The following is a 21075-nucleotide window of genomic DNA, read 5'->3' as shown; positions in this document are numbered from 1 at the left end:
CCAGGAATGCTGTTCTCTTTCACAGTTGAGGGTTTGAGAAGTTGTGTCTTCACCCTCAGCGTATGTCTCTCTGTCATCTTTCAAGACCCAGCCCAAGAGCAACTTCTGTGAAGTCGTCCCAATCTCTCTAAAGCTGAATTTGGAACTTCTTTCTGAAAATGAGTGCATTGTTGTGTTTAAGAGGGGGCTCCTGGAGCCAAGTCTCTCTGAGTTCAGTTCCTGATCCTAGCACTTATTAGGTATGATTATGCTCAAGTTGCTTAAACTTGCTGTGTCTCAGTATCTTCACCTATAACATAGGGAATGATGGTAATAGCAGCTGATAAAACTGCCTGAGCCTCTTCTAACAGAGCCTGATACATATAGTAAGCCCTTGATGAGTGTTGTTGCTATGTACTTATTCTTTGTTGAATATTATAATTATCTTTTATTACCATTATTTCCTTCATACTCACATAGAACTTTGTACATTTTAAACTCTAGTGTCTTCCCTGTCACTTTTATTGTAATTATTTGTTTAGACCTGGAACTTCCTTTTTTTTTTCCCCTTTAATATTTATTTATTTGGCTGTGTGGGATCTTGGTTGCAGCACATGAAATCATTGATCTTTAGTTGCGGCATGTGGGGTCTAGTTCCCTGACCAGGGATTAACCCTGCCCCCCTGCATTGGGAGTGTGGAGTCTTAGCCACTGGACCACCAGGGAAGTCCCTAGACCTGGAACTCCTTGAAGACATGGATACTGTTCTATTCATCTTTTTTTTAACACTCTGTATCATCCATTCAGTGCTCAAAAATATTTTTTTTACAGCATCTTCCAGATCCCCCTCTGACTGTTACCCCCTCTGTTACCCCCTCTGACTGAGTAGGTGTGACTTTGAGGCTGGGCTGCATGGCACATCCCTTTTTATTTCCTTTGGAACAGAAAGAGATTATGGCTGGAGCTGTAATTCTTGCTCTCTGTCCAACAACACCCTATATACATCTGACTTGGTGGCCCTCCAGAATTTCTCAGACCCTGTGTTTATTTAGCACCTAATTGCTCGGGGTGCTGCCCAGGGTCATCTGTGAGAACTACTTAGCATTGCTCTGCTCTCTCTGGGAGATGAGAATCATAAAGGAACTGCCAAACATGGCCATACCCACACAGTGGAGGAAAACCAGTGAACCACTGAGTGACTGCATCTTTATGAGTTCAGGTCCTAGTTCTGCTATTAGAAAGCCCAGACCCAAACCGCATACCACTGCTCTGTCCAACGTGCCTTTCCCTCCCCAAGCAGAGAACACAACCCTTCCTTCTCCCACAGCCCCCTCCACACTGTGGAGAATTAGTGATGCCTGTCTGCTGTGTCTCCTCTTTGAATACAGTTGCTCGCCCTAGATCCTACCTAGCTAGTAGGGTAGGCTTTCAACAAATGTTTGTGGCGGTTGGAATTGTCAGTTACCGAGAGCCCATACTGAATACTTTTAGTCACAGATAAAAACTTTGCAAGGTAGATACTATTCTTCCCCACTTTGCAGACATGGAAATCGAGACTCATCTAGAGGTTAAGTGAAACTTGTCTAGAGTCAGATAGCCAGGAAGTGGTGAGGCTGTGCTGCAGGTGCAGCTGTGTCTAGCTCGTAGGTGCTGAACCACAGCGTGCTGCCGCCCCACCAGTGTAAACATACACTCCCCTCGAACAGCTAACTGACTTGCGGGACGATTCCTCCTATCACCACTGACCTTGAAGAGGCTCATTTGGCTGGCAGGTGCACACCCGCCTCCTCTCAGGCCCTCTGTTGGTCTGCTTGGAGATGATCTGTGGGCTGCCCATGCCAAGCCACTTGCACTGATCCCAGGTGGCAAGCAGAGAAGTTGGGAACATATTATTTCCTTTCTCTTGCACCCCTGACACCCATCTTTCCATAGGTCTAGTGTTGGCTCGAGACTGTGGTGGTGTGGTGCTGAAGCATCTGGACAGTCTTGGGTCACTGTCTCATCAGGCCTGGTGCCTTCGTGCCTCTAGACCGCAGGAAGGGGCTACTCTTCTGAGTGTTCATGTTGGTGGAGAAATACTAATATGTTACCCCAGTAGGAGGGGAAGGCTAATCCTCCCTATATTTGTTCAGTACTCAAAAAACTTGAACAACAGGTTTAACTTAGCTTTGTGCCATTTTAATGCAAATTTTATACAGGTAAAGTTACGGCACTCCTTTTTGCTCGTATGCCAGATGGCCAAAAATCTGTTGTAAGAATGCCTGTGATGTGACTTAGTGTCTGTGAGCTCCCCGGGCTCCATGCTGTCCCTCGAGGCCATGTTGCCCAGACAGCCTTCTCCTCACACACCCTCCTCACATTGTCAGTGGAACCGCCCAGCATGCTCCAGCGTTCTTTTGTGCAGCCATTGGCAAACTTCCTGATCTTTAAGACTCATTGGAAGGCACTTGTTAGAAAAGCAGGTATCTGGGTCTTAATCCAGACTTAGTGAATCAGAATCTTCAAGGGAAGGGCCTGGGAATTTGCATTTTTACACACTCCTCGGGTGATTTTTAGAAACTGGAAAAGTTCAGCAAGCATTGCTTTAGTGCACCGAAAAGTGCTTAGCAGCAGGTGGTGAGAGTGGTAAGAGCGCAGACTGGAGGAGGCAATGACAGCCATGTGGGTAACAGATTCAGTTATGTGGGTACCTGAATTCCCTCTGTCTGGTCTCGCTCTCTGGCTGTGGGATACATCGCTATGTGGTAGAGTTCCTTCCGCTTCGGTGCCCAGTGATTTATGTACTATTTATTCCTCTCTTGCTTCTCTGGCCAGCTTAGAGGTCTAGCTGTCAGGTTTCAGTAAACTTTTTGGTTCACTACATTTCTCTCCCTGGGCATTACAGAAGTGTGTGCAGAGCTGAAGGGGCCACCAGGAGGAAGTGGCTGACGCATGGAGGCAAGTGTCACAGAGGAGGTGACTTTTGCGCAGGTCTTGTGCCAGAGAAGAGGAAGGGGGCGTTGGCGAGTGCTGTCTCCGGAGTCCTCACTTCTCTCTGCAGTGTGTCTTCTCCTGGGGCTCTCCAGTGTCTTTTCTTGTTTATGGAACGAATGGAGCTAATTGGCATGGCTGAATCAGACTGTCTTGATTGACTTTGTTCACAACTCGAGATGGTTGGTAGTTGATTAATGTCCCCAGATACAAGTCTGTCAGTTACTGACAGTGAATGGTGGGCAGTCAAAGCACTGAAGAAAGCTTTCAAAGGCTTTTTACTTTATCAGCTGTGTTCTGAGGCAGCAGAAGAGGTCTTTGTGCCCTTAAGGGAGTGGCGTGTGCGAATCAGTGAGTGAGTGAGTGAGAGAGAGAGAGAGAGTGTATGTAGTGGAGATTGGAGAGCTTGAGAGTGCGGAAGAGGACAGGAGAACGCTTGTTTCTTTTTCAGTGAAAGACATGATTTCCTGCTTCTTAGGAAGGTTTCCTTGGTAGGCTCCCACATCCCTGCTAGTTTTGCACATTGTTAGAGATGACCTAAACTCTTCAGTTTGCTAATTTGACAAGGCTTGGTTTTTATTGACAAAAATGCACTGTGGGTTTCTCTTATTTCGCTAGGAAAGCAGAGATGAAGGGCCACTGTGGTTAAATTTGTACAGTCTAGTAAGTAGTCATGATTGCAATTTAAAAATCTTTATCGTTTCTTGAAATAATGGATGCTCATTGTAGAAAAATTATAAAAGACAGGCAAGCAAAATTGACAAAGCTGAAATCTTATAATAATCTTACAAGTATTAGCTAACCATTGTTAACATTTTGGTGTTTAAAATTTAGATTTTCTTTTTCTGTCTATACCTCTGTGTATAAAAATATTTTTAGTCCCAAAACTGAATATGCTGCATAAGCTGTTTCGTATAGTTCCTTTTTTTCTGTTATATAATGTGACCATCTTATCATATTAACAAATATATACCTACAGAACCATTCATTATTTTCTGTTTTTAAAGAAGCTGAACAGGCTCTTTTTCTTTTCAAATTGTATTTATTTATTTATTGACTGTACTGGGTCTCTCTTGCTGCACGGAGGCTTTCTCTAGTTGGGGTGGTCGGGCTTCCCATTGTGGTGGTTTCTCTTGTTGCAGAGCATGGATTCTAGGCCTGTGGGCTCAGTAGTTGTGGCGCATGGACTTAGTTGCTCCAAGTCCTGTGGAGTCTTCCTGGGCCAGGGATTGAACCCGTCCCCTTGAGGGTAGAGCCGTTCCGATTTGAAAGCCACTGATACAGATGGTCTATAACATAAGTGTCCAGAGCCCTTCCAGTGTTTCCATTCAAAGAATAACTCAGGGAATATTCTTATGTGGATTTTTGTACACCTCTGTGAATTTTATCATTGGATAAATTCCTAGAAGTGCAGTTGATGAATCTGAATTTCGACAGAAATCACATTTCTCCAGAGATTGTATTTTTTCATCTGTATCCTTAAGGTTCCAAATCTGTATCTCTTTCCAAAGTTCTAGATTCATATAGCCAACTGTTGATTGGACATTTTCTCTTGTGTGTCTGATAGACTTTTCCTAATGAGCTCAACGCTTATCTTCTTCAACCCAGTTCTTGGGGTATATCTCTGTCAGAGAATAGCATGACCATCTGCCTGGTTGCTCAAGCCAGAAACCTCCATCCTACACTGAATCAGTCATCAAATCCTACTCAGTTTTCCTCCCTAGTGTCTCTCTTAATCCAGTCACTTCTTTTCATCCCGTCTGCCTCTGTCTTTGATTTAAGCCGCTAGTATCTTGCCCAGCTCACTCTAGTAGCAGCAGGGCAAGCACTTCTCTCTCTGGCTTTTACCCTTTGTTCCACATTTCCTCAGAAAAAGTGAACTTGCTACACTCTATGATCTGCGAGTGTTTCTCCTCCAATTAAGCTGTGCAGTGAGCCCTGCTTCATCTCCCCCATCTGCTCCATCAGTCAGATTCTGAGACCGACATATCTGACGTTCAGCACCCATGAGTTCAGATCTCTGTATCCATCAGTATGGGCTTCCTCGCCCACCATCACATATATTTATTCACCGGATATATTTATTCCCCCAGCTTTGAATTACTCACTGTCCCTTGAATGTCCCTTTGTTCTCCTGCTGATTTCCTGGTCCTTTTAACCCTGTTCTCTGCCCATCCATTTTCTACCCTTTCTTTAGGATGAAGCAGATTTCTTGAAGTCTTCAGCGCCATAGTTTCTCCTCTGTTAATCAGTTTTATCCTTACTGCATTTATCATGTATGTACTTTTTTGTGTGCTTCACGTATACTTTTCCATTTAACCTTGTGAAAAAGACATACACGTAATCAAAAATACAAACCAGTGAACCAAGTGGAGAAGATGTGGGAATTCCAGCTCTGGGTTCCAGCACAGGTCCTAGGGTGCAGAAGGGCCTTTCAGAAATCCCATCCCGGTGCCTGAACCTTGACGTCTCCCCTTAACTAGACTTGTGATTTTATGTGGTTCTGTATAGCTGTGTAATTGAATACCTCCCAAGTCAATTGCATTCATTTGGTCAGAGCGAAACCTTGGAGAGAAAGAAGATCGTTTGTCTGCTAGCCTTGGCACATTCCATTTTAGTGTATCTTAAATGCCATGGAAACAAGGGGTGCCTAGGAACTTGGGGATCTCTGACATGGAATGTAGCATGTTGCGCTGCTAGATTGGTGTAGGGAGGGACCAGCCCTGCAATTTTTCCACAAGAAGTCAGCTCCAAGCCTGTGGGAAATCACACATAGCAAAATCCTTGGCAAAGAACCATACATTTTTTTCCCCCTACTCTCTATGTGGTAATTCTGTAACACTCTGTAATTAATTTTATTTTTACAGTGAACAGCCACAGAGTAAGAATAATGAGTAACCTATTTCTGTTCTTGCTATTTTAGGGGACATCACACAGAAGGGATATGAAAAGAAAAGGTCAAAACTCCTGTCTCCTTACATCCCACAGACACAAGGTAGGTAATGAGAAGCGGTTTTAAACCTTCTCAGTATTTTTACACTAATGAATGCTATCTTACTGGAGATCTGTCTTTTTTGTTGGTTCCTGTTTTTTCCCTCCCTTCCTCACCAGGGAAGGGAAAAAAAAGGAAGGAAAGAAAGGAGGAAATGAATCTTAATTGAGCATCTGCTGTGTGGTAGGCACTTAAAAAATACCCAAGGTCATCAAATCATTCATACAGAGCTTGGGTGGTAGTCACTGTGTCTGTGTGTCGCTGACATGATTCAATGGCAGAAGATTCTAGGTCATAGAAAAACCGCATCTAATGCTTGAGTATGAACTGTGATGGAGAGAAGCAAGGGAGGCAAAGATGAGAAGGAGGGACAGATTCAGTATTGCAGAAAAAACCAAAGATTGCAGCACCTGGAGATTTGGAAATGAGAACCCTAAATAAACCTTTTTGCAGCCTGACTTGTGCAGAAAGACTGGCGTATTCTTTATATATCAGAAAGTCCTGAGTCACTTTTGTGCTTATTTCCAGACGGGTTGCTGGAACCTTTGCCTCTAGGCAAGGCTGTCTGTTTCTAAGTCATCATATTTTTGAAGTTACTCAGCATCCAGGATTTCCTCTGATGGCCTGTTTCTACTTTAATCACTTTTACTATGAGGAATTTTTTCTTTATTTCTCATTTCCCCCCTGCAATCAGAGTCTGTTTCCACATGACTGTTTTTTGTGGAACTAATAATCATTGCTTTTATTTCTGGATTATAAATCCCTTGAGGACTTTGGAGCCCCCATGGTTCTAATGTTAAGCCTTGCACAAGGTATATAGCTTGTAAATATTTGTTGAATGAATAATGGAATACATAAATGAATAATGGTGGTATACCAATAGATTTCACCAAAGTCCTTGTTTTATTTCCTGCACTATTTTTGGAAATTCCTCCCTGTAAAAACTAGTAGGTCAATGCCTAGATAGTCAGTTTAAAGTATCTTAATGAACAGATGGATGTAGAAATGAATTGAGAGAAAAGAGGTAGAAATCAGGCCAGTGACAGCTTTTGCTGAGCAAGGCATGTCACAGAAGGGGAGTCCTCTGATTGGCTGCTTAATTATGGATCTGGCCCATGCCTCTGTAGGCCCAGAGATATACTGTAGTCACTTTGTGCAAAAGCAATCAGATCCTGAGAAAATAACTCAGTAAGGAATGTAACTATAAAAAGGACCATGCTCTGTCTGCTGTTTGTAGTCAGGTTATATAGAAACTAAATCATGTTCAAAAACCAGTTTATCAATTTACTGTGAGAAACCACTGAGACACACTCTAGTCTCTGTGGTCAGCACATTCTTGCCCCACAGGCAGGCCTACATGGGGAGCTTGATCACATATAGAAGGTTGCTTAGTGAGCATGGATTTGACGAATCAGATGTTTAATTAAAGCAGGCCAAGGGATTAAAGCAGGCCAAGGGAGTGTGACATGGCATCTCACAGTGGGGATGGTTGTGCACGAGATCTCATGGGGGAAATAGAAGTCGTTTGATGGCAGCTCTTTCAGCTTCCTGCTACTAGAACTTCAAACTCACCATATTAGTGCCCATCATGTTTATGACCTCCTGCCTTCTGGTTAAAAGGAGATCTCTCCATCCTAGCCGGGGTCAGTCCTTCCACCAGTGCTTTGGATCCCTTCCCCTCCTCCCTTTTCAGAAACCGTATACCATCACCCAGTGACACCAAGCACAGGGCAGTGGGGGTGCGCCACCCTGGTGCAGGCAGTGGGGGCTGCAGTATCTGTAGAAATTTGAAAGGTGGTGATATAGCCAACAAAAAGTTGGTCTGCCGTTTCTCATCACCATGGATAGCAATTGTAAATGCTGCAAGTAGTAGAAATCTGCTCCCACTGAGGCGGACAGCTGCATCGCCCCCTTGGTGTGCCGCTGCTGTCGGTTCCCCGACGCTCCTGTGCAGTCACCCTCTCCCTCTGAGCCAGATTCTTACCCCAGCAGATCAGCATGCTCATTACTCTTCTCTTTAAAAAAATCGTCCTTAGTCTTCCCCTTCCACCTTTACCCTATCTCTCCTTTATGATCAGACTGCTGAGAACTTGTCTCTGCTTATTATCCCTGTTTTCTCAGCAGCTGTTCGCTTCTCAGCCTGTCCCAGTCCCTTGCCACTCTACCTCTTGAAACACTTCTTTAGAAACACTCTTCGCATTTTCTCACTCCCCTCTTCTTGTTGCTCCTAGTCTTCTTTGCAGGCTCCTCCTCTTCCGTTAAATCTTGGAATTCTCAAGGCAAAGCCTCAAACCCTCTTGACACCTCACTGTACTGCCGTGGTTCTCAAACTTTAGCCTGCATTGGGATCGCTGGAGGACTTCTTGTATATACAGATTGCAGGACCCTGTCAGTTCTTGGCATTTCTGATGCAGTTGGTCCAAGTTGAGGTTTGAGAATTTGCGTTTGTGTCAGGTTCCCAGGTGATGCTGCAGTTGCTGGTATGGAGAAACAGAGCTTAACGCCATTTATATATCTTAAAGGAACCTTCATTTCAACCTATCCAGACATATCCATTAAATGTTATGTATGACTTATCTCATACCACCTGTACCACCAGCACCTTCCCCTCCCTACATGTGTACATTCACACAAAATTATTAGTACATTATCCAGCATCTCCCAGACTTCTAGTTCCCACTCCTGAGTGAATGGAACTCCCATTCATAAGCCCAGCATCTAGGCTCAAAAGTCATCTATCTCAGCAGTCTCTTCATTCCCCACCTCTTGCCTGTTGCCAGGTTACATTTTCCGCTTCTTCGTGAGTCAGTTTTTGTAAGTTTAATTTTTCTAGGAATTTGTCTGTTTTGTATAAGTTTTCAAATTTATTGTTAATGACAGTATTGTCTTTATTTTTAAAGCCTTTGCTTTGTTTGTGTATAACTCTTACCTCTTCTCTTTTTTCTCTTGATCAGTCTTCCCAGACATGTGTCATTTCAAAGAACAAGCTTTTAATTTTGTTGATCTTCTTTTCAGTGTGTCTTTATTTTCTCATTTATCGTTTTCAGCTTCTGTATGTTTTTCCTTCCTTGCACTCCTTTTCTAAGTTTCCTGAGTCAGATGCTTAGGTTTTCAGTTTTCTTTACAAAGGTGAGTGTTCTCCATTTGACTGTGGTTGGAGAACATGCCTGTTCAAAATCAAGTCACAATTAGAACCTTGATTCTCCTCCCAGACAACATGAGGACTTTAAGAACAAATGCATTTTTAGTACCTCCTTGTCTACATACCCCCTCAATTATTAGTTATTATTGTTCTGTGTAGTTCAGTTCAGTTCACTTGCTTAGTTGTGTCCGACTCTTTGCGACCCCATGAACCGCAGCACGCCAGGCCTCCCTGTCCATCACCAACTCCCAGAGTTCACTCAGATTCACGTCCATCGAGTCAGTGATGCCATCCAGCCATCTCATCCTCAGTCGTCCCCTTCTCCTCCTGCCCCCAATCCCTCCCAGCATCAGAGTCTTTTCCAATGAGTCAACTCTTCGCATGAGGTGGCAAAAGTACTGGAGTTTCAGCTTTAGCATCATTCCTTCCAAAGAAATCCCAGGGCTGATCTCCTTCAGAATGGACTGGTTGGATCTCCTTGCAGTCCAAGGGACTCTCAAGAGTCTTCTCCAACACCACACTTCAAAAGCACCAACTCTTCGGCGCTCAGCCTTCTTCACAGTCCAACTCTCACATCCATACATGACCACAGGAAAAACCATAGCCTTGACTAGACAGACCTTAGTCGGCAAAGTAATGTCTCTGCTTTTGAATATGCTATCTAGGTTGGTTATAACTTTTCTTCCAAGGAGTAAGCGTCTTTTAATTTTATGGCTGCAATTACCATCTGCAGTGATTTTGGAGCCCCCCAAAATAAAGTCTGACACTGTTTCCACTGTTCCCCCATCTATTTGCCATGAAGTGATGGGACCGGATGCCATGATCTTCGTTTTCTGAATGTTGAGCTTTAAGCCAACTTTTCCACTCTCCTCTTTCACTTTCATCAAGAGGCTCTTTAGTTCCTCTTCACTTTCTGCCCGAAGGGTGGTGTCATCTGCGTATCTGAGGTTAGTGATATTTCTCCCAGCAATCTTGATTCCAGCTTGTGTTTCTTCCAGTCCAGCGTTTCTCATGATGTACTCTGCATATAAGTTAAATAAGCAGGGTGACAGTATTCAGCCTTGATGTACTCCTTTTCCTATTTGGAACCAGTCTGTTGTTCCATGTCCAGTTCTAACTGTTGCTTCCTGACCTGCATACAGGTTTCTCAAGAGGCAGGTCAGGTGGTCTGGTATTCCCATCTCTCTCAGAATTTTCCAGTTTACTGTGATCCACTTGTGTAGTTAATAGTAGTTAATATCTGTTTTTTTGTTTACTGTTCCTTTGCATATATGACTGTTTCCTCTCAGTTCAATTTCCTTCTTCCCAAAGTTCATCTTGCAATAGTTACATATTTTAATCAGAGTTTCTTAGTGGTAAAAAACTCTTAATTTGCATGTATCACTTTTCCCACCTTTGTTCTTAAACCTATTAATCTTTCCCAGAAATGGATTGTTTGTAGGGCTGGTTATGTCATACAGGTTCTGTAGCAAAAGAAAAGATTACCCTTCGACGTTTTTACCTCATATATCTTTGTAGATTTTGAAGGAGGTATTTAGTTTGTGGTGTTTTTTTTTTATATGACGTTGGATTTAATGAAGATTTTATGCCTGCATGCATGCATTCTCAGTCATGTCCAACTCTCTACAGCGCTATGGACTGTAGCCTACCATGCTCCTCTGTCCATGGGACGCTCCCTGCAAGGATGCTGTAGTGGGTAGCCATTTGCTACCCCAGGAGATCTTCCCGAGCCAGGGGTCGAACCTGAGTCTCCTGCACTGCATGTAGATGCTTCACCGCTCAGCCTCTGGGAAGCCCAGGGTTTAAGCTTATTGACTAGAATTAAATGAAATGAAAGTCAGTTTAACACTTTTAGTAGGAGTTTGCTAGTTCTTACTTCTAGAGGGATTCAACCTCTTTCAAACACTGTCATCTTGTTGGGTTTCATTGTTTCCAGTTGTGAGGTGCTCCACTGAGGGTGGCTCCTTGAGTATAGTGTATAAAAGTAACATTCTCCACTAATCTCTCTTGAAAGAAAAAATTAATACTGCCTGCAACATTGTACTGCTAGAACAGTTACGTGCACATGCTTATCTAAAAATTTAGTGAGTTATTTTTCTGTACAGAATTGATCTGGAGTTATCTTGGGGTGCATATTTATGTATATTTTAGATTTTTTTTTTCAAATGTTACATAAATCTTTAAAATAGAACTTCAGAGAAAAAACAGTCTAACAGGAAAAATGGGGAAATAGGGACGAGAACACAAGGTTGAAGAAAATACTTAGTGGAAATTGAGTAAGGACAGTTTGGGGTAATAAACATAGCTTAATTCACTGTTACCATAGGGGCTGGATTTTAAACTTACTATATGACAAAAATCTGATGTGTCAAAACTACCCTTGAAAGTCACTTAAACCCACCAGTATTGGAACTGATTGTTGTTTCTTTACACCAAAGCCAAATTTTATCTGATTTTTAAGGGACAGGCTGTGTGAAATTCCTATCTTGATAAAGGTTGAGACCATATCCAGGGCCTCAAGATGCTCTCCCTGTGAGAGATGAGGGGGAATTGAGGATGTGGCAGGTACATATCTCCTTGTTCTTGTAGAAGTTGTTTATGTATTTTGGCTGTGCCGGGTCTTCGTTGCTGCAGGGCCTTTTCTCGGGTTGCAGTGAGCGGGGGCTCCTCTCTGGCTGTGCTGGGCGGGTTTCTCACTGTCACAGTTTCTCTTGTTGCCCCTGGTGGACCCTACGGTGCCTGGGCTTCAGTAGTTGTGGCGCATGGACTCAGCTGCCCAACAGCATGTGGAATCTTCCCATACCAGGGATTTAATCCATGTCCCCCGCAGTGGCAGGCAGATTCTTAACCATTGGACCACAGGAAAGTCCTGTATCTCCTTGTTCTGAGCCATATGCTCTTCAAAAGCAGTAACCCACAGAACATCTTTCAGTCACTGGAAGCTACGAGAGTCTAGATATAAAGCTTCCCACATGCCTTAGTTAGCAGCTTCACAGAGAGAAGAGGCCAGAAATTAACTGTCTTTTGGCATGGCCCAAAGAATTGAGTTTTCAAACCACATATGCTCTCACTCCTCTGTAAATTAGTCACTCTTGGCCATTCTTGGAGTTAGAGGAAAATGAAAGGTCTCTGTAGTGAGAGAGCATCCCAGTCTGATGCTGTAGTCTAATCTTGAAGATACTTTGGATACAAGCAACTGATTATTTCCAAGTGGCTTTAATAGAAAAGAGTTTGTTGTGTTTCGATATAGGGTTGCTGACAGAACCTCAGGTCAGCATGTGTTCGCGCAGTGCTTTCTGTGTTCCAAGTACTGTTGAGACAGGCAACTAGCATCGGACGAGACAGCCTGAGATCCCCTGGCTTGCTCTCTTGTCTGCTAGTAGTTTGCTCAACTAGGACTGTCACTAAGACGACTTCCTTGACCAGCTCTATCACAAACAGTCTGCACTCCCATGATCTGAGTTGCATTTTTAAGAATCTTTCTCTGACTGCCCCATGGATTATGATTTGTTCATGTGTATTTTTCCCATATAGGACTCGTAAGGTCTTTAAAATCAGGAACATTTATTTTTATTTTTATTTTTAATTCTTTACATCCCCAGTTTGTGGCATGAGTATCTGGCACATAGTAGATGGAACTAAACGGAAGGAACATTGAGAATTTAGAAATACTTCCTGGCATAAACATCTATCGGCTTCCCAGGTGGCGCAGTGGTAAAGAATCCACCCGCCAGTGCAGGAGACATGGGTTCTATCCCCGGGTCAGGAAGATCCCCTTGGAGAAGGCAATGGCAACCCACTCCAGTATTCTTGCTTGGGAAATCCCATGGACAGAGGAGCCTGGTGGGCTACAGCCCATGAGGTTGCCGAGAGTCAGACACGACTGCGTGACTAGCGCACAAACATCTGTGATGGTGAAAGTGTCAGGTAATGAAGAAGCAGACTCCTCTACAGATTAGAGAATTTTTGGTGCTGGCAGCTTGTCTCCACCTTCAATAGATCTTTTCGTCTAGATCTACTGAATCTCAAGAGATTGTACAGAGCATATTGGTTTTCATTGGAGAGTCAGCATTCCTCTTCACTTTTTTATTTTTAAAATGAAATTAATGAATCTGTTTTAAATAATCAAATACTACTGTGAGGATTGTAACAACAACAAAAATAAGCAATGTCCTCTTCTTCTGCAGAGACCACTTCTTTGAACTGTTTTAACCGTTTCTTCTGGTGTTTACCTCTCTTTTCTGTGTGACGTTTTACCAGTACTTCTTGACTTTTTTTTGGCCCCCAACATGAGACATTATTTATTCATTTCCTACTGTAAAAGATTAGAATTTTTCCTTCTTACTCATTCCTCCCCAGCCACCTGGATGCCACACACTGCTTTTCCCTTTATCCTTGCTTCTCATCTCCCATCTCATACTCATTGTGCACTGTGTGTCCAGTGTATTACTTTTGTTATTGCTAAATCAGCATTCAGTACTTGCCTTATTTGATTATATAAATATTATTCATCACTTGGTTTACTAGGATTACATTTCCTTTTTTTTTTAAACAGTTAATCCATCATTTTATTGTTATTTCTAGAGACAACTCTTAATGCCATCTCTCTTCCTGAACTGACTGTTCCCTTATCCCGCTACAGGCCTTCATCATCTTCCTAGTGGTGTTTTGGGAAGGAGTAAGGGATAGGGAGATGTGTATTCTGCCGTGTTTAATCAGAACACTTGATTCTAACATTTCTGTTGGCTTAAAGCCAACATTCAGAAAATGAAGATCATGGCATCCGGTCCCATCACTTCGTGGCAAATAGATGGGGAAACAGTGGAAACAGTGTCAGACTTTATTTTTGGGGGCTCTAAAATCACTGCAGATGGTGACTGCAGCCAAGAAATTAAAAGACGCTTACTCCTTGGAAGAAAAGTTATAACCAACCTAGATAGTATATTCAAAAGCAGAGACATTACTTTGCCGACTAAGGTCTGTCTAGTCAAGGCTATGGTTTTTCCTGTGGTCATGTATGGATGTGAGAGTTGGACTGTGAAGAAGGCTGAGCGCCGAAGAGTTGGTGCTTTTGGAGTGTGGTGTTGGAGAAGACTCTTGAGAGTCCCCTGGACTGCAAGGAGATCCAACCAGTCCATTCTGAAGGAGATCAGCCCTGGGATTTCTTTGGAAGGAATGATGCTAAAGCTGAAACTCCAGTACTTTTGCCACCTCACGCGAAGAGTTGACTCATTGGAAAAGACTCTGGTGCTGGGAGGGATTGGGGGCAGGAGGGGAAGGGGACGACTGAGGATGAGATGGCTGGATGGCATCACTGACTCGATGGACGTGAATCTGAGTGAACTCCGGGAGTTGGTGATGGACAGGGAGGCCTGGTGTGCTGCGATTCATGGGGTCACAAAGAGTCGGACACGACTGAGTGACTGAACTGAACTGAACTGAACATTTCTATTTGAGGATTGTTCAAAACTTATATAAAGATCATTTCTATCAATCTGAAAGATTTCAAAGACGTCATTGCCTCTTTTGCTGGCTGTGCATCAGCAAGCTGATCAAAGGGTCTCTTATCACAGCCCGATTAGATTAACTCGGCAGCCTCCCTTCTCTGGGTGGTTCTAAGGTAGAGCCCTGTCTCAGCTCTGTTTTGCAATTCTACACTGTATAAAACTGCCGGGAAGTCCAACAAGGCATCTTCTCTTGGACCCACATCCTTTGCTTTAGGACATTACTGCAGCTTCTGTTTTTGATGGCATTGATGTACACATTCCATTCTGTCTTCGTGTGTTTGAGATCATTGTGACCTTTGTGTATTTGTTTTTCTTCCTTCATCTTTTGACTTTGTCCCGCTGTCTTTGACTGCATTTAATTGTATTTGTCTTCTGCTTCAAAAGAGGATAGGATCTCTCCTTTTATATATTCCTTCCTGGCCTAGATTTCCTCAATTATTTTTTCCCCAGCCCCTTACCTACTGTCCTTTTAGGGGTAAGAATGGCACCCCGCTCCAGTACTCTTGCCTGGAGAATCCCATAGACAGAGGAGCCTCGTAGGCTGCAATCCATGGGGTCGCTAAGAGTCGGACACGACTGAGTGACTTCACTATCACTTTTCACTTTCATGCATTGGAGAAGGAAATGGCAACCCACTCCAGTGTTCTTGCCTGGAGACTCCCAGGGACGGGAGAGCCTGGTGGGCTGCCGTCCATGGAGTCGCACAGAGTCGGACACGACTGAAGTGACTTAGCAGCAGCAGTAGCAGCAGCATGTCAGTTTATGAATATGGTTATGTGCTGGCATTTTCTAGCTTGTCTGGTAAGAAGTACTAGTGATCCAAAGTTTTTTCCCAAATTCAGATTCCTTTTGTGGCTGCTGCCTATTTTGCTGGAGGGTGTTTGCTCACCAGTATTCCAGTGTATGTACATACTCTGAGCTTGCCAGTTGTTTCCCAGCCCTTCCATCACAGCTCTTCTGAGTTCAGTCCTGCCTTTGAGATTGTGCAAATGTGTATATAACCAAGTTAGAACAAAACAAAAGAAAGCCTTGGAAATTTTATCCTTTTTGTCTAAAGACTCTGATAACTCCTGTCAAGGATAGTCTGTGATCCTGTTTTTCTTAATGACCTCATACGATTGTATGAAGATTTTGAGAGGCACAAATTTTTGCATAAACGTTGTGTGGCTTAGAGATACACAGATAAGCAGACTTCTGAGATTAACGGTTGGTACCTCTTCATTTTTGTCTTTGGTTTTTCCAGATACTCCCCCTATCATTGGTGGAAATGAAGAGACAGACAAGATCATAATTATTTATCTTAACCAAAAATTTGGGTGCTTGCAGTATAGGACCCAGTTAATTACTGCAGGATATACAAAATGAGTTAAGATCTCTGACCTTGTTTATTTATACTTTAATAGGAAAGATAAGATAGGTATACAAATAATCATAAAATGCAGAGGGGGAAAAAGCCCTGTAAGAAAGTTCTAAACAAAATACTGAGGAAATGCAAAGGGACATGAACCTGAAACTGGCTGTAGAAATTAAGAACAGCATTCTGGAATGCTATAGAACATTCCCAGATATGTAAATGTTAAGTAGACAGATAACCATGATGGTGTGATCACTCACCTAAAGCCAGACATCCTGGAATGTGAAGTCAAGTGGGCCTTAGGAAGCATCACTACGAACAAAGCTAGAAAAGGCAGAGGAACCAGAGATCAAATTGGCAACGTCCACTGGATCATGGAAAAAGCAAGAGAGTTCCAGAAAAACATCTACTTTTGCTTTATTGACTATGCCAAAGCCTTTGACTGTGTGAATCACAACAAACTGGAAAATTCTTCAAGAAATGGTAATACTAGACCACCTGACCTGCCTCTTGAGAAACCTGTATGCAGGTCAGGAAGCAACAGTTAGAACTGGACATGGAACAACAGATTGGTTCCAAATAGGGAAAGGAGTACGTCAAGGCTGAATATTGTCACCCTGCTAATTTAACTTACATGCAGAGTACATGATGCGCAATACCAGACTGGATGAAACACAAGCTGGAATCAAGATTGCCGGGAGAAATATCAATAACCTCAGATATGCAGATGACACCACCCTTATGGCAGAAAGCATAGAAGAACTAAAGAGCCTCTTGATGAAAGTGAAAGAGGAGAGTGAAAAAGTTGGCTTAAAACTCAACATTCAGAAAACGAAGATCATGGCATCTGGTCCCATCACTTCATGGCAGATAGATGGGGAAACAATGGAAACAGTGAGAGACCTTCTTTTTGGGGGCTCTAAAATCACTGCAGATGGTGATTGCAGCCGTGAAATTAAAAGATGCTTTTTCCTTGGAAGAAAAGCTATGACCAACCTAGACAGCATATTAAAAAGCAGAGACATTACTTTACTAACAAAGGTCCATCTAGTCAAAGCTATGGTTTTTCCAGTAGTCATGTATGATTGTGAGAGTTGGACAGTGCCGAAGAATTGATGCTTTTGAAGTGTGGTGTTGGAGGAGACTCTTGAGAGTCCCTTGGACTGCAAGGAGATACAGCCAGTCTATCCTAAAGGAAGTCAGTCTTGAATATTCATTGGAAGGACTCATGCTGAAGCTGAAACTCTGATACTTTGGCCACCTGATACAAAGAACTGACTCATTGGAAAAGACCCTGATGCTGGGAAAGATTGAGGGCAGGAGGAGCAGGGGATGACAGAGGATGAGATGGTTGGATGGCATCACTGACGTGATGATGGGCATGAGTTTGAGTAGGCTCTGGGAGTTGGTGATGGACAGGGAGGCCTGGCATGCTGCGATTCATGGAGTTGCAAAGAGTCGGACATGACTGAGCTACTGAACTGAACTGAGACAGAGTTCTGTGCTTTTTTTGTGATGGGAGTGGAAGGGTGGGATCTGTTGTATTTCCACTATCGCATTTAAATACAGAAGTTCCTTCCCAAGTGAGGATCACAGCATAATGAAAAGGACATTCCAGTCCCAGTTCTGCCCTTTTATTTGCTAGATTTGGACAGCAGTACAGTCACTATGAACTGCAGCATGCGTTACAATCTTATTTGTCCCCGTATGCCTCATTAGAAGGAAGTCCACTGTTTTTCTCTTGGTGTTTCTCTTTCCTTTTGGATTATCCAGGAACCCCCTGGGACACCGGTACTGCAGGAGGAGAGGTGGTCAGTGCAGCTTCCACATCCGAAAGGGTCAAGAGCCCCATTGTCTGCTGTTGCCCCTCAGTGCCTCATGGGGGTGCTGTTGAAAACCAGTCCTTTGTGATCAGTAATGCTAACCCAGTGCTCAACCTGGGTCCCGCCTCAGCCACTCTGAGGAAGAGATCCCACTCTGCTAGGCTCAGCCAAGACACCCCACTTGAATTCTCAGGGCAAAGCTCTTGGTATTGTGTTCCTTGAGCCCACACACAGCTATTTTCCTGATGCCAAGTGGCCTGGGAAGCTTCTCAGACCCAGAACCTCCAGTTCTTCTCCTTCTCAGAATCCACCCCTAGGATTCACCATGGACAGGTGGCCCCTTTCCATACTTGAAATGCAGACTCTTTCCTCCCTACCCACAGGCAGTAAGGTAGGGAGTGAGGCTGGGAGTAAGGCAGTAAGGCTGGTTAATCACTGAGCCTTCTGAGGAAGGCTCTCTTCAGTGAGCTTCCAGGGAAGAATCTCTGAGTGATTCAGAGTACCTTCACCCAGGGTGGAGGGTGGAGATGGGAGTGGAGGCTCTGTTTATATAATGATTCAAGGTGACTATGGACACACTCTCACTGTAGGAAAATAAATTTTATCTGTGATGGGTGTCCTGCTTCCTTAATGATATCTGTCAGATAATGTTATTGTGAATATAAAATGAGATGGTGTTTCGAAAGTTTAAAGAGCCTTAGAACTGTATTATCATTGTTATTTTGTCATTTCCTGTCTAAATCCCTTCAAAGGCTGCTCTTTTGGTTTAGGACAAGTGACCTGGCCCCGCTTTTCTTCTCCAGCCTCATTTTGTCTCACTCCACCTCTTTCACTGTGCTTCAGCCCCTTCGACCGTCCTCAGACTTGTCAAGATTTTTCTCCCTCACTGAACTTCTAGTACTGTGCTTTTGTATAAAGTAGCTCCTCCCCCAGGAACACCCCCACCCCCACCACTCCTAAGCCTGACTGAAACCTACATCAGAGTCTCCTTTTAACAGACTGCCCCTAAAACTCTAGTATAAATTAAATCCCTCATTGTATAGGCTCAGAGAACCTTGTTTTTTTCCCTCTCAGCACATATCATGATGTAGAAGATACACATGAATCAATGATCACTTCTTTATTATGAGTGCTAAATTAAAGAAAAAGGTGTCTTCTCTGGACACCGGCACTGAGACCAGTGTGTCTGCTTTGATCACTCTAAGTTGAAGCGTTGTAGTCCTTGGTTCTCAGAGCACATCCTCCTTCCCTCTATGACTCTTGCAGATGAAAATTTCTGTTAAATCATTGGCAGAGTTGAAAGGTAAACCTGAATTGGAAATTTTGCATAGTTTATACTAAAGATCAGCTTCTTTTCCAGGTTATCATTGTTGTTATGTTCCAACAATAGAATCATGGGAGACTCTGGTGTCTCTTCTGTCAGAGAACAGTATATTATGTACATGCTGACCATTGAGAAAGGAGGCTTTGTGTTGTAGAAGAAATGAAAATTTGTCTAAACTTACTGTTAAACATTCTATCATCCCTATTTAAACATAAGGGTGACCCCTAGTGGATACTGTGTATAACAGACTGAGAGATCTGGGAACCCCTAAACAGAAGTGGTCACCGTATGTAGTAATCAGCAGTAATCCTTTTCTTTGAAGCTCGAGGATGTTTTGCTCTAGAATTTAGAAGTTTTGAAGAAGGCTTGATTTATGAGGTTCGCAGCTCTCCTCCAGCACTTTACCTATATTTAGTGTCTTTAAAATTACTTTGGTTTTATACATAGCTCTTTCAGTAAATAAAATGGTAAAGAAATGGTAAAGTTCTCCACAGCAGCTATCACTACCTCATCCTAACTATTTAAGGCATTTTATGTATATAAAAGCCCATATAATTATAGGTGGATAGTTTTACGTACACAGTTGTAATAACATACATAACATTTTGTGTTCTTTTATCACTTGAGACCCTTTTATATGTCTGCATGGTTTTTCACTTTTCATGGCATTTAATACATATCATGTTGATACTAGCAGTTAATTCCACCTTTGCTTTTTTTTCGCTTCTTACTGTGGTAGTGAAATAGTGCACATCTTATTCAAACTATAGAAAGCTCTGCTTTTGGGCCCCAGGTGATTCCTGAGATGTGGTCGAGTGTGAAGCCATGGCCAGGGCATGGTTCGTCTTTAAGCAGCATCTTGCCTGCCCAGCTGACTCTGGGCGTGCTGTTAATGCCTTACGGGGCCCCTGTGCCCCCCGACCCCTCCTCCTCTTTCAGGAGACTGGTGGTCTGTATTTCCTGCTTTCCCTCTGTGATGCATTGTTGCCCTGGCAAAGAAGCTAAGTAAGCAATAAGCCATCCAAAAACTGTTTAATCCAACCAGGACATAGTTTCCTCCCTCTCACCTTCAGATATGCACTGAATTACCAGTTGCTTTGGGGGAAAGGAAAAGAAGACAATTGGTTTTAGAAGGTTGGAAAATTCTTCTCACAGTGTTGTAATTTATCTAGGAAGCTGAAAACTGGATATTATTTTAACTTATTTTGGTAAGAATCTGCTCTCTCTGGTATGACCTTCAAATTAAGAAAATCCAGAATCATTTTTATTTTTTTCTTTATACTTAACTATTATCTTGATGTTCTATAATGAACATATATTATTTTTTATATACTGAAGAAGAGAACTTTTCTAAATTATAGAAACCCAGTAAAGCCTATGGGAAAATAAAATATCCAGTCTCATTGCCCTGAGATAATTACTATTGACATTTTATTTCATTTGCTTTCCATTTTTTCAGTGCACAAATAAAATCTATCTGGAAATCTTTATGTTTTAAAAAAAAAAACCTCCAGTAAATGGAAATAGAAGTTTTTAGAAGATAAAATTTAGAATAACTTGGAGAGTGATTATTCACATTAAAAAAGATAAGCTGCAGAGTTTCATTATTAAGCTCCCATGTTACACTTAAAGTGGTTGAGTTCCTAGGAATTAATTTTTATTCTTCTTGTTTTTTATATCACCTCTCTTGAACTTGAAGCAAGTGTGTTACACATTTGAGTCAAAGTCAGGAAATCCCTTGGAGAAGGAAATGGCAACCCACTCCAGTACTCTTGCCTAGAAAATCCCATGGATGGAGGAGCCTGGTGGCCTACAGTCCATGGGATTGCAAAGAGTCGGACATGACTGAGCGACTTCTCTTTCCACTTGTTCTGTCAGAAATCTATATGTTTGTGGCATCATGTGCTCGGCACCTGAGGAATGCTCACTGAACCAACCTGCCAGCCACTTACTGAAACCGCAAGTCAGCCTTTCGGTTTCACTT

At 42.8% G+C, this 21075-nt stretch overlaps 1 protein-coding gene across 1 annotated transcript in view; it reads left to right on the top strand.

Annotated features, from left to right (window-relative positions):
* DIP2B (disco interacting protein 2 homolog B) overlaps positions 1-21075 on the top strand; it is a 226522-nt gene that overhangs the window by 106303 nt on the left and 99144 nt on the right. Inside the window, exon 2 of the mRNA XM_052640814.1 lies at positions 5873-5944. Coding sequence (XP_052496774.1) covers positions 5873-5944 — 72 coding nt within the window. The remainder of the gene's footprint in view (positions 1-5872; positions 5945-21075) is intronic.

Source organism: Budorcas taxicolor, chromosome 5 (genome assembly GCF_023091745.1).
Source record: "Budorcas taxicolor isolate Tak-1 chromosome 5, Takin1.1, whole genome shotgun sequence".
Lineage (NCBI taxonomy): Eukaryota > Metazoa > Chordata > Mammalia > Artiodactyla > Bovidae > Budorcas > Budorcas taxicolor.
The sequence above is the reverse complement of the archived record's forward strand: the minus strand, read 5'-3'. Positions and strand labels throughout refer to the sequence as shown.